General features: G+C 38.6%; 1 protein-coding gene across 1 annotated transcript; it reads right to left on the minus strand.

Moving 5' to 3' along the window:
* Window positions 1-428: 428 nt before the first annotated feature.
* On the minus strand, window positions 429-13,517 carry WDR1 (WD repeat domain 1; the record flags this gene model as incomplete). The annotated part of the gene is made up of 8 exons (XM_010162604.2): window positions 429-527; window positions 1,374-1,607; window positions 1,726-1,806; window positions 2,566-2,643; window positions 4,491-4,671; window positions 6,067-6,214; window positions 9,397-9,487; window positions 13,396-13,517. Coding segments are annotated over 8 exons (1,034 nt in total), but the record flags the coding sequence as incomplete, so codon positions are not given.
* Between the last annotated feature and the right edge of the window lie 150 nt (window positions 13,518-13,667).

Below are 13,667 nucleotides of genomic sequence, written 5' to 3' on the forward strand. Positions count from 1 at the left end.
GACAGATCAACGAGAGTTGATCTTTTTTGCCCTGAACATCTAAAAAGCCAAGATACATGACTTCCAGCACATGCTGAGATTACCTATTGCAAGTAAAAGCAAGAGACAGTACTATGTATTTTGCCTGTATGACAGAATATATGGAAAGTTACAAGAGGCTAATGTATATATTTACTTGCTCATCCATACTAACAATCTATTTACCACAACGGAGTGATAATTGAAAGTCAAAAACTGGCTTATATTTAGCAGACAATTTTAAGGGCGAACAGTAAAATAGGCAAGTTAGGGGAAAGCAAAATAAACTTATTTAGACATAAAATATTCACCTCTGTTCAATAAATGTAAGTTTTTGTCTTCAGTAAGGATTTTTTTCCCCATCCTAATGTGCTCTCTCAGTGTAAGGCTACGACAATTATCACTATCATTCAAAGGATATTAATATGACCATCATTACTTCCAGAGTAAATATAGGACTTTCCACCATTTTTATGCACTGTAAGACACTGAATTGATTTACTATGACCCTGTGAATGGGACACAAGTAGTAATTATTGATGGGCAATTTTTCATCTTAACACATACATAAATAAAATCTATTTGAGAAGAATTACAAGTTATTCAGAAAAAAACATACTGTTTTCTTCACAAGCATTAAAAGTCACCCAGAATACAAATCACTAATTAACAAACAATGCAGTCATTTAATGGTTGCAGCATTGCTATCTCCATGTACTACTCCTTGAAGAGAAGGCATAGGCACCATGAATATCCTCATTACCCTGTTAGGCCAAAATACTTTAATGGCCTTTTCAAAGTTTGCTTTTCAGGCACTTTATGATTCAGGGAAGAGGACTAAATACAGTCATGTACCCACACCAACCGCCAGAATTATAATGGCAATAGCAAGAATCTGGGACATTGTTTCTAGTTCATGTAAAAATGCAAGTTCCCATGAGAGTGCTGTGTCAGTGAACTCTTTAATTCCTAAAATTAAAGCTTGACTGCACAGTAACCCTAGTCACCTTGTTCACAATACACTAGCTCTGGTAGAATGAGACATCACTGGTAGTTTTCTATCTACGCTGTATTTCTTTTCTCATCTCAAGAATGCTTAAAAGGTGCTATGAAAGATAAGTTGATAACCTTAACTGCAACCAAAAATCAGTCTATACATTTGCACAAAGCACAGTTACATATATGTAACATTTTAACTTCTTGATTCATGTGACTTTTAAGAGTCAGTCACACATAGCTTGTCTGGCAATGCTAATTTAACAAAACCATTTTTCAAGTTATTATTCCATCTAGAAAACTTCAACCACCAATTAATTTATTGCAGAAACTAGCGCAAGAACAAAAGTTTAACCTACCTTTATGACACGTAAAGGCTTATTTGGATTGTTCTTGTCCAAATAATTGATATAGCCAGACAGGGAGATGGTCAGTAAGTGGTCTTTCTGCCACAAGCAACCCAGCTGCTGATCCAACACATTTGATCCCATGTTAAAAGTATTGACAATAGAATTAGCACCAACATCCCAGATTTTAGCAGTTTTATCTCCAGAAGCAGAAAGCAACTGACTACTGTCAGGGCTCCAACTAATCTGTAAAAATAAATGTCACCACAAGATAGTAAATGCATTTATTACTGCAAGACTTAGCAGTCCATTAACTTGATACTGAAATACTACGGACCATTTGAACTAACGAAGTGACACTTACAGCATAAATACCTCCATCATGAGCTTTGCCTCCACCAAGAGCACACACTTTCTCTCCAGTCTTCCCATCATAGACAAAAATCTTAAGAGAGCACAGAGACATGTAACTTTAAGGGAAAAGCAGTAAAAGGAAAAAAACAAACAAACAAACCAAAACACACCAAGAACTGAAACACTGTTACTTGAACTGCACACATCATTCTTTGGTTACATGGCATGCTTGCAGGTTTAGCGAACACTAGACAAGTATTCCACACAAGTGTTCCTGTATTTAATATTTAAGACTAAACAACCGAGATGACAATTGTAAATAATCACAGTAAACCACTCTGTACATTGGATCCTGACATTTGAAATTCTGGAAGATCTCACATTTTTGACTCCTGCTGTGATGGCAGCTGCTTAGCACTGCAGTCATGGGAATTTGCCTTCTTAGAAGGAGGAGCTACCTATGGTAACAGTACCATTGCCAAACCTGCCCTTATCAGTAGGGAGTCCACACAGAGCTGGGTTGCTATCTGTGAGTTCAGTATTTCAGCCAGACTTCTCCAGATCATAACCAGGACATACATACTCCAAAAGTCTGGTGTGTTCCTACCAAAATAACCTGTAAGGGAAGTTAATAAGCTAGGGAGATGGAATGGGTAAAAAAGCTGAGTGAGAATAGTCTGGTTGACATCAGTTGTCACAGTTTATAGGAAGATAGTTAAAAGTTTAAACCAGTCATTTCTTGGCAAGAAAAAAGCAACACAGGTTTTTACAATACTAATCCTATTCCCAAAATGCACAAGAAAACCTTCTCATGCTAACATCACTACAAAAAGGTTCTTTATTTTTTTACCTGGCCATCTGCACTAGCTGTAGCAAATCTGTTCCCATCAGGAGAAAACCTCACACAGTTCACAAACCGTGTATGGTCCTGTAGGAAAAAAGCACGAATCAGCACACAAAAGAATAGACCTTTTTACATGGAAGATAATCCAGTAACAATGAAGTTCTCTTACACACGAGCCATAAATCAGCAGTCTCAGTAGGAGATGCTGGCTGTACAAAATTGCTACAGAGCAAGTCTAGTCTCTATCTGAACAGGATCATGGGGTGAAAAGTCCAGGGAAGACACTGTGGCATCAATACTGATGTAGTTTGAACAGCTTAACATAAAACCAGGTGAACAAGTACTCACTTTCAGTGATAGGTAGGAAAAAAACCCTCAGCTGCAGCCTAGATGCAAACATGAGATTCTTCCCCTCTGGTCACTGAATTCTTCTGCAACATTCTCCAGAATTTAACTCTTGCTTCATTGTGTAAGTTTTATGCACAGAAGAGTACTTAATCGTTTTTATTGTAAAAAACACAGGTATGAAGAATAAATTATTATTTTACTGGAATACCATTTCTGGGAGATTGCATTAGTGGTAGCTCTGTGAAGTAACCAGGCAAGACTGATGCATGCTCCCCAAATAGAATATTTACAAATAGGAGACTATTCAAACCATGCTAACTAGAAAACACACGTTAAATAGGGAAGCACCACAATGAGGCCAAAGCTCCCATGCAGAGAGATTTGGGCGACTATTTTTAGTATTATGAAAGGAAGGTTCTAACCCACTTTCTTTAACTATAGAATTTTTTTTCATTATACCTCAAGCTCTAATCTAAACCATGCAACAGCCTGTACCAGAACCCCATACATCAACTCAAATAACAGTTTAAAAGAAGACTGCATCACGTACCACTCTAAGCAGCACTGGGAAGCAACTCAGAGTTCAGAGTTCCAAAAGAACCAGCTTAGCAAAATCCAAGTATCAACTTAAGTTCACAAATATATTAGGCAACTACATCATTTCATTGGATTGCAGAGCTCAAAACAATTCCTTTTCTAGAACTGGAATGGAATCCTTCACTAAAGTCAGTGTATAAAGACTACTCAAGGCACATAATTAAGAACATAAAAGGTCTACTACTGTGCTTTTAAAAATAAAATAAAAACTAAACATTTTGGATTTACTATGGCAATAACATCCAGTATCTTTGCAATAGTTTTTCTTGAGGCAAGAGACAAGTCTTCTGCCATCAGAAACAGGTGCAGAAGCTTTTGGCTTTTTAATTTCTTTGGCCTCAAGTAACAATGAGTGTCTTAAGTGTGGTAGTTCCAGGCTTTGTTTCATTTGCATAAGGTATTTTAACCAGTAGAATAAGAAACAAAAAGTGAAAAGGAATGGAAAAACAGAAAACTGACCACAGAAGTTACATTCCCGTTCCTCACTGTAGAAATCAGTTACCTTTTCAAACATCTACACTCACCCTTTCTAAGCTGCCTTAAGATTTCAGATTTGAGCACTCTTAAGCAGACTGGAAGACTCACAGCATTGTATTTCTTCAAGAAAGCACCTTGGACAGTATTAAGAAATTCTACACAGGTCTGCACTGGGAAGCAGAGCTCAGAAAGCACTAATAGGGCCGATGAAACATCCTACTACAGCTACGGAACAGGATGAAGAGTCATTTAAAAAAAAAAAATCAGAACAAGTGCTTCAGATTTGCTTCTTAACCAACCATTTCTTTCAGTTTTCTTGGCCTGAGACAAGCCTTTGGTTATACTCACAGATGGGTTTAAGAAAGCTAACTGATAACAATCATACCTCAAATGGAGGAGCTAAGAACTTCTGTTGTAACAGCTAGTCATGACAAGAACTGCAAGCTCATTGGAAAGGTTTTAGTCAACTTGCTGTGCAGTTTAACAGTCGTGTTTAAACTTAAACTCACACTTATTGTAAACTTGAACTTGAATGGCGGTCCCTCAAAGAAAGCAGCACAGTTGTCATCACTGCCAGTTGCCAGACGATATGGTCTTGTTTGTTTAATGTCCACACTATTGATCACTTTGTTGTGCCCAGTAATCTCGCCAACGGAAGAACCACTATCCCACAGGAACACTGCTCCGAATCTAGTTAGAAAAGCACACAATAACTACAATTCATAAGAGTTACATGTAGATTAACTCCTTGAGCATCTGCAAACAGCAGATTTGAGTGCACTCAAATAATAGAAATTAGGTCATCTTGTTAATCTCATGCAAGCGCATCATAGTTCCCTGAAGGATATTTGAGACCTTGCTGGAGAAAGAACCTAGTCTTCAACAGGAGACATTTGCTGAAGGGAACAGACAAGCACGTTTTTTTGTATAAAGCTTCTAAGCTTCAGAGGTACAAAAGATACTCTTCAGTAAATCTGTCGGTTTATAAAAGAAAGCAGTAGATTATTCCATCTGCCTAGTCACTACAAAGAATGCAGAAAGCGAGGATAACAATGACATCTGATCATTTATCTGATTATTTAGCCTAGATGGGTATCATAATTTTTACAACTATTATTACTTAAAGGTTTAAGGAAGAAGAGTTGTTTGTAACAGTGTTTTTGTCAGTTCTTACTCTAAATCACCTTAAAAAAAAAAAATCACTATAATCAGTACAGTGGTATTAAACTGCCAGAGCTTTGCTATTAAAAAGGAGTTCTATGCAATCACTTCAGCAAAATTCTAGATTGAAAGTACATCCATCTAACAGGAAACTGGTAGGCTCTGTGAAGTAGGAGAGTAAATTTACATATTATCTACCCAGGGGCACATGGAGGTAAGGGATGGATGGAAGACAAATATCTCTCAAATATCAGGACACAGTACATGATAGTAATTAAAAAATGATGCAGGGGGTCAGGGAATAAGACGACATAATGTTTTTCAGACCTTTAGGCATAAGACTACCTGGTCTAGACTCTGCCTTAAGTATCTGTCAGTCTTTAAGCACTAAAGAAATGACACAAACCTGACTGTAATGTGCACCCCATTTAGTCAGACAAGGACAACTGATGGTGCTTTTATTCCAATTACCATAATAAGGTCTAAAAATATGGGTGTGTTGCTGAGAGAGAAAATTCAGATACTTTTTTTTTACTCTCATTCAATCATGTCCTCTCAATTTGGGAGAGGTGAAAGAGGAAGAATTGTCTTGTGGTTCTCCCTTCCTACTCTATCAGAATTGGACAAAAAAAAACAAACACCAAAAGGCATACTGAACAGCTATCATTAAGTGCAATACTCGCCTCTAAAAACCAAACAAGACCCACACAGACTTTAAACTGAGAAATTCTAACAGAAATGTATTTTCCAAATAGTTCTACACCTGTCAAATATCAACAGGGAACAAGCAATGATTTTCTTCCCTTGAAGAATTCAAAAGCTTTCTGCAAAGAACCCGCTTTGTTAGAATACAGATTTACAGCATGTATATATATGTATGTGTGTGTACATACACACACATGCACACGCAGAAGAATTACTCACTTTTCCCTTCCTTCCCCAACCACAGCAATTCTCTTGCTGTCTTCAGTCCAGGCAAGGTCCTTTATTTTTCCTGCAAATGGCTGATACTCATACTTCAGTAGGTGTTCCTTCTGTGTAGTATCCCAGATTCTCAGCTTTCCAGAGACATCTGCCATAATAAAATAGAATATAACTATTGTTGTTCCAGCATGACTCGGTCACGTGACTCAGCAATCTGCCAGGATACAGATTTTCAGCAACACTGAACACTTGTACTAGGGCCCTATTATCTTACTCTATTACAATTACTACAAATCTCTTGATTTAGGAATGCTGAAGACTACAATCATTTCACTGAATTACGTTTTTAACTTGATATTAAGGTTTGAGACATGCAGCAATAAATATAATGCACAGAGACAACTTTTGAAAACAGATGTGAAAAAATTGCACAATAAGAGGGTAGAAACTCTAATGTTATCAGCCAATATGTTTGAAGTGTGTGTTGCATAAAAACCCACCAAAAACCAAACAAAAAACCTCCTACCCACCCCAAACCAGCCCTGCTGCTCCAGCAGCTACAAGACAGCTTACCCACGCTTCATTGGGAAGTAAGCCACCCTACATCTACAATAAGAGAGTAATCCGGTGAACAGTGCCTGACGCACTAAAATTCATACCTCAGCTTTTCTGTATCTTCAAAGCAAACGCGTTTTGCATACAAATACTAGGTGTAAGTAAACACACAGAGGTTTCTGCCCATAGAACTCTATTCATTGGCATACCTTTTCTATACAGAAGCATGTACACATTTAGTGTTGCATGTGGATACCTGCGCTATCTGGATTACTACAAAGGAATCCAACAGAATATTCAACAATGGTAATATCACAAGCAGCAGACATAGCACAGGTCATAACAGTTTAAGATCTAATATAATGAAAGCTTCCTTGGTCACTGTTTCCTCTCAATATTACACAGCCCCAGAGCTTGCTTCTCTTCAGAGCAACTACCGTGGTGCCGCATTGCGACCAGAGGAATTGTTCTGTACACAGACAGATTTACACATCTCTAATGAAACCCACACAGCAAATTCTGCGTGTATTGGACCCTTCATAAAAGTTACTGGTTTAGAATAAACCACATGCTAAAATATATACCTCTCACCTCAGGAGAAGGTTTTTTAGTTCTGTCTGTTCACCATTTATTGGTGCATCTTTACATGATGATTTTAACTCACAGCAACCCTGTATATTTAGGACCTGATCGTGGACTCATGCCTCCACTTCTGCTAGAACGACAGATGCAGAATCCTCCATTTTACATAAAGAATTTGTTATTGAAGCAAAATTTTGATGTGGACTTCAAAACCTAATTGTTTGCCCCATCTATTAATAGACAGGACACATACAGCTTTAACTTTGTGGAATCTCCCATTACTACATCTGTTATGCCTGCAGTAAGAGAAATTACCAAAAAAGCCGCAAAGCTTATTGCCAAAGGTCTGTCTCATCAAGCACATGAAGTATTAATGCAGGTTGCATGGCTAATGCAGATTTATAGACAGAGAAATGAATCTTGCATGTTATACTTAGAAACAGCTTAAACAGCCTGATGCTATCTTCAGACCCCATGCTCAGCAGTATCACAAAACTATTTATAAACTATGTATGTACAGAAGACACTTTTTAAGGGGAATATTGCAGCTGAAACTTATTTACTCACATATGACAGACAACTGCTGCAAAATCTCAACTGAATACTCCTCTAGGAGCAAGGAGATTCCTTAAGTGACCATTAATGAAAAACTTCTTCACAGATCAGGCTATGTATATATTAATGTTCTTTCACAGAGGACTGAAAATCTACAAGGCTGCAAGAACAAAATAGATGGCTGCCCAGGGAGGTTGTGGAGTCTCCTTCTCTGGAGACATTCAAAACCCACCTAGATGCCTTCCTGTGTGATCTAGGCGTTCCTGCTCTGGCAGGGGGGTTGGTCTAGATGATCTTTCAAGGTCTCTTCCAATCCCTAACATTCTGTGATTCTGTGTTATTCTGAGGGTTAAGTACAGCACAAACCTAGAGCACTAAGTCTGTAGAATAAGAATGTAAATGGGATTTTAAGAAGGTATTCAATTTGGCATATGGCCCACATACAAAACAGCCAAGAAAATACTGGCTCTACTTCCTTTCAGACAGAGGAAGGGGCAGAGGGGGTGGGGAGTGTTCTTAAAGCTTCCCCAGTACTCAAAAGATATATATTCTAACACAGTTCTCCGATATGCAGGTATGCAGGAAGCCAAGGATAGAATGTTTTACATTAAAAAAAAATATTGCTCCCTTTAAATTGTTGAGAGAGAAACTCCCATTCTACTAAGACCTGCGCATGATGAGTCTGGACTTCCTTCCTAAGGGGTTCACATCATAATGTTTTATTTTCAGATATATTACTTGGTATTTCTGTATTTGGGCTCATTACTTGGTTCTGAAGCATTCCTAATTGACAATGGCAAGCAGATTTAAAAAAAAAACCCTATAGATTAACTGCAAATATTTAAGAAATTGATATTACAGTACTTATCAATATTATTCAAGTGTATACCAGTCCTCCCAAAAAAAAGATCAATTATTTGAAGCAAGCTTCTATTAAAAAGGGTTTGTTTAGTTCTCTCTAAGTCAACAGAACTGCAGCAATTTCTGCTAGCAATCCAGGAAATTCATGCTGTAGAAACTCATACATACTAATTCCTTCTCAGACTATTGATTCACATGCCTTACACGGAAACTGAGAATCAGCCTCCTCCCCTGCTAACTTACCAAAGAAAGCTTTTTCAGTTCAGGTTACAAACATAAGAAAAGTCATGCCAAGTTTTGCCAAGTTCAGTCAGGAAGAAAGGAAGAGGGAAAGAAAAGGAGTATACACTTGTCCAGAATCCCTTCCCTGTCCCCAAAGTATCAAAGTTTATTAACAGACAGAAAAAAAAATAGTCCTGTATTTCAGAAATAACTTATCATTCTGCTGCACATACACAAGTCTTCATTACACTAAGATTTGTTCTCTGTAACACTTCACACGAAGTATTTAAAGTTCATTTCCAGGTTCTTTCTGACCTAAGTAATAAATGTTAAAAAGATAATTGAAGTCATAAAACTCACTGCTTTAGAAAGTGATTAGATGAACAGCTAGAGAAATTGTTCCTCCCTCAGGCATGTATACATAGTTCCACTGAAGCATGTCATAGTGACTATGTATATTCTGTACATAAGTGTAAAGCGTTACTACTCTGTTTTGCGTCAATCACCAACAGCTCTCTCCATGTATCTCATGCAACATGCGCACTGATACTTTACCTCCAGATGCTATGTAGAATCCACTGGGAGCGTACTTGGCAACTACAACCTGATGGGCATGCTCAGTGTAGATGTCAGCAATTGCAGGATTCTAGTTTAAAGGAAAAAAAGTTACTACGTTGTATTTTCCGGTTTTCAAAGGAGTAAAATCAGACAGCCAAGATAAAATTCAGCATTTCTCCTCACACTCCTTCTCTCACACCCTTCCTTCCAGCTTAAATTGAGCTACTGTCTAAAACTCAGAAGTGCATCACACATTGCAGAACACTGCTGTCCAGTACCACTAAAACACCACACTGATTTCTAACAACCGACATTAAGTATTTCCTCTAGCAGCCAGGGCTGCTGTGACTCTTTCCTCTCCAATAGCTGCTGAAAGGTAGAGAAACACTCTCCAAAACAACAGGCCAAACACTGGGCTTTCTTTTTATGGGGCTGGCCCAGGTAAAGTAGTTACCTAAGCAGAATGCTGAACACGAGCTGTGCTTTGCACCACACATCCAAAAGTTCTCCTATAGTTGAGTATGAAAATTAAGCATACAGTTAACCATACTCCATGGTCGTTAATCATCACCAGGAACTCAAGATCACTCAGTAACCAGTGAGGTGTGCAAGGCTTGCTCCTTCTTGCCAACTGCAATCTGGTTAAAAAGCCAGTAGACTTGCACAGGAAAAGACGTTTTCCCCAGTATTAAGAGCTGTACCAGAATTCTGAAATAAATTCACTGTCATTCCACCACAATTTTCTCTCTTCAGTCTTAAACACGCTTTCAGATGCTTCAGGTTGGACAATAAAACTGACTCAGTGTCTCAGCAGATCAGTAGCGTTGCACTACAGAGGTGCCACACAAACGATAAAGGATGTCATCAAGGCAAAATCTGCCCTCAAATTAACTGCATTAAAAAGTTATTCTGCACATCTTCCACATACAGTGCGTATATGCTACAAAAGTAATACGTTACTCCTCAGAAAATTTTTTTCTACTAGTTAACAGGTATCTTCCTGCTCCAGAAACTTGACTCACACGGTCCAAACGGAAGTCCATTTTAACTGCTATAATTAATACAGATTTATTCAACTAAACCAGAAAAGTGCCTGATATTATGGTATGACTCAGCCATCCAATCAGGAAAACCTAAAACACCTGCTCCGTATTAGAAGGCACAGTCTCCTGCTTGCAAGAGTTCTTGCTGTTGCAGTACTGCTACATCTCAAGAGACAGAATACAGCTTACTCATGCAAGCAGCAGCTCTTTTTCACTCCTGCTTTTATACATTGCTTGAGTGCATTATAGCCCTACTTAAGTCACAATCATCTGCATTTATAGCATACACATCACTCTCCATTTTGTGTGCAACTGGATTTTATCTAAGACAGGCAAGATAATGTTTTCCCCATGCTACAGTTGCATCACCTACAAGTTCAGGGAGCGCAAAAACCCCCACGCTTCATTAGTAATGGCATACGTAAGTAGCTGCTATTTTACGGCAAGAATTTCCAAGAGTCTAGGAAGCTAAGAAGACAAGAGACTGGATTTAACAGACCGATTTAAGGGGTTAAATGAAAGATAGGCTCCCAAATTTAAGATACAATAAATAGACTCAGGAAATCAGGTAATAAGTTCGAACTGCCAATTTAAATGCCATTTATTTGATAACATTTCTGCTTGTAAAGTCAGTTTTTAACTTGTATGTCTTTCATATCAAAACCCCACTTCTAAACAGATTTTAGGATAAGATTACATTGTTAACTGGGACAAAGGCAGTACCTAATACTAGATTCAACCAGAAGAGTAAGTTTATGTGGCTTATTTCGAACACTGAAACCAGAGCCACGTATGAAAGTGAGCAGTTGAAGCTCCAAGCTTCAAAGTAGGTTTAAACCCATGAAGACAATAAAATATTAACGAGGTATGAAACCTTACAAATATCACCAGTCCTTCTGACTCACAGTGCTTTCCAGCACTGTTCCTGGACTTTTTGCTCAAAGACCAAGCATTAACCCTGAAGGCTATATTCATCACCACCAGTTAGCCAATCCTAGGTAACATCTAACTTGAGACAGGTGATCACTGCATTTTGATAACCTGTTTTTTTAATTAGAACACAACCATCCCACTGGGGGACTGTTCATGGAGGGATTTTACAAAGATTTCCTAGTATTTCATTTGGTTGTAATGTACAGGCTTCTGTATTATTCAAAGAAGGTATGGTTCTCAACTAAGAGCCAACACACTTCCATGTCAGGTAACAAACTGCAACACTCTCCAACACCAGAGCCATACCACAGGCCTTGGTCAGTTTGTGTGTCACTGATACAATACATTCTGCAGTTGTCTGCAGAGTGTCACCTGTCAATTATTAACAGTGGCAGACTCTCTTTGCCAGTTAGGTAAGTCTGCATATCTGCATGAGTAACACCATAAAGCCGAAGGATTTATGAGTTCCATTCTCAACCTCCCTTGAGAGTTTAAACAGTCTAAATTTGAATTCCCACAATCCCACCTCACCTGTACTCAGACCCTGCCACGCGCTCTATGTTCTGGCTCATGCTGGGACTAACATTTGTATCGGGTAAATCTTCAGTGAGCTGATTCAGGAAGATAAAAGCAAATTGTTTTCTTCCAATTTAACCCTCAAATAGGGTCAGATGAGCACTAATGACAATGCAAGGGAGGAGGCCACAACCTCCTTGGGCAAAAACTGTAACGTAAGCAGAGTGGCTTTTCTCTCTTCTCTCATCACACCGAGTGCCATTACAGTGTTTAAGTGGGGCTTCTGGTTTCAGAAAATTGCATTTTTCTTGACACCAAGAGTGAAACACTGTTGCAACAACATAATACTGAGACACTAAAACCAGAGTGCAAGCTCATTTTTGTTTTAAACTGATAAATTTAAACTGATATCAAACAGGAAATTTGGAAGGAATTAAGTTATTAGTAGCATTTCTGTATTATGGCAGGACAGTGAAGAAATGTCTGAATATAGTGGAGGTGATGAGATAAATCAGGAAAATAGCTAATGAAAATTCAGTTTACAAAGGTGATTTACAGAAGCAGTCATAAGCAAATCCACTCTTGTGGAGACCTAAAAATTCCAGGGAGGTTTGACCTACCCTCCTAGCAGGCCAAACCTGCAGTAAGAGAGGAAAGTCAATCTAGGGGAAAATTTTATTTTCTAAGGAACAAGCATTTACTTTGAAGAAAAGTTTTGGTTTTTTTTAAATCAGTAGCAAGACAATAGCCTAGACACACAATGCTTCCTCCATACTTCTCAAAGGGATGCCATCTTTGAAAAGAAATCACTTAAGTAACTCGCTTAACATTTCTCTGGCTAACATCAGAGAAGAAAAAACAAGCAAACAACAAAACCAAAAACAAAACCACCAAACCTCCCCACCACTTGAAAACATTAACTGGGGCATTCTAACATTTAATCAGTGAGAAGAGTTCCCTGTGACCAGGGCTGACTCAACATGCAGACAGCCTGCCACAGAGTCAAGCAACTGACAACTGTTTTGATTCCTGGAGTGCAGGGGATTAAAAAAAAAAAAAAGAAGTTATAGACTAATGCATTTAAAGATACATGTTTGCAAGTATTTGCATGCTTCTCTTACAAGCTGAAGGCACAATGCAGCAAATAGGGAAGAGTTCATTTATTAGGCAAACACAACACTCAACTTCATAATGGTGATACTTAAGATAAACAGGGCCAACCAGAATATACCAGTTTGTTGTCTATAAATCCCATGCAAAGAGAGGGCGAGAACTGCACGTCTCACTGAGATTTTGTACAGGTTTCGCAGTTGCTGCCCATGGTTTTATGCCCGAGTCATGCAGTCTGCTGATTCCCCTACTGCTGCTCACAGACCTGTGACCCCAAATGAAATCACCAAGTGTGAATGAAGCACAGGCGATATTACAGGAGAGGGGCTGGGAAATAAAATGAAACTTAGCAAAAGCTCTCTGCTACGAAAAAATATAAACTAGGATACATTACATCAACGTTTCTGATGACGACACATTTTCCATTGGTATAAAGAAAATTGTTGCCTTTAGGATCACCTCCGATAATTTTGGAAACGCCTCGTTCAACCTGCGGGAGGCTGGCGAACACTTTTTCTACAGGAAAATGAGAAATTAGGGAAAAAAATGAAATGAGACGTTTAATTTCTGCCCGTCACCAGACACCAGCCCAGCAGCCAGACGCCAGGCCGGCAGGCGCGGTCACTTGTTGCTGTCAGCGGGCTGTGAGGAACTGCCGGCTCCACG

Source organism: Antrostomus carolinensis, unplaced genomic scaffold, assembly GCF_000700745.2.
Source record: "Antrostomus carolinensis isolate BGI_N321 unplaced genomic scaffold, ASM70074v2 scaffold8782, whole genome shotgun sequence".
In the NCBI taxonomy this organism is placed as follows: domain Eukaryota; kingdom Metazoa; phylum Chordata; class Aves; order Caprimulgiformes; family Caprimulgidae; genus Antrostomus; species Antrostomus carolinensis.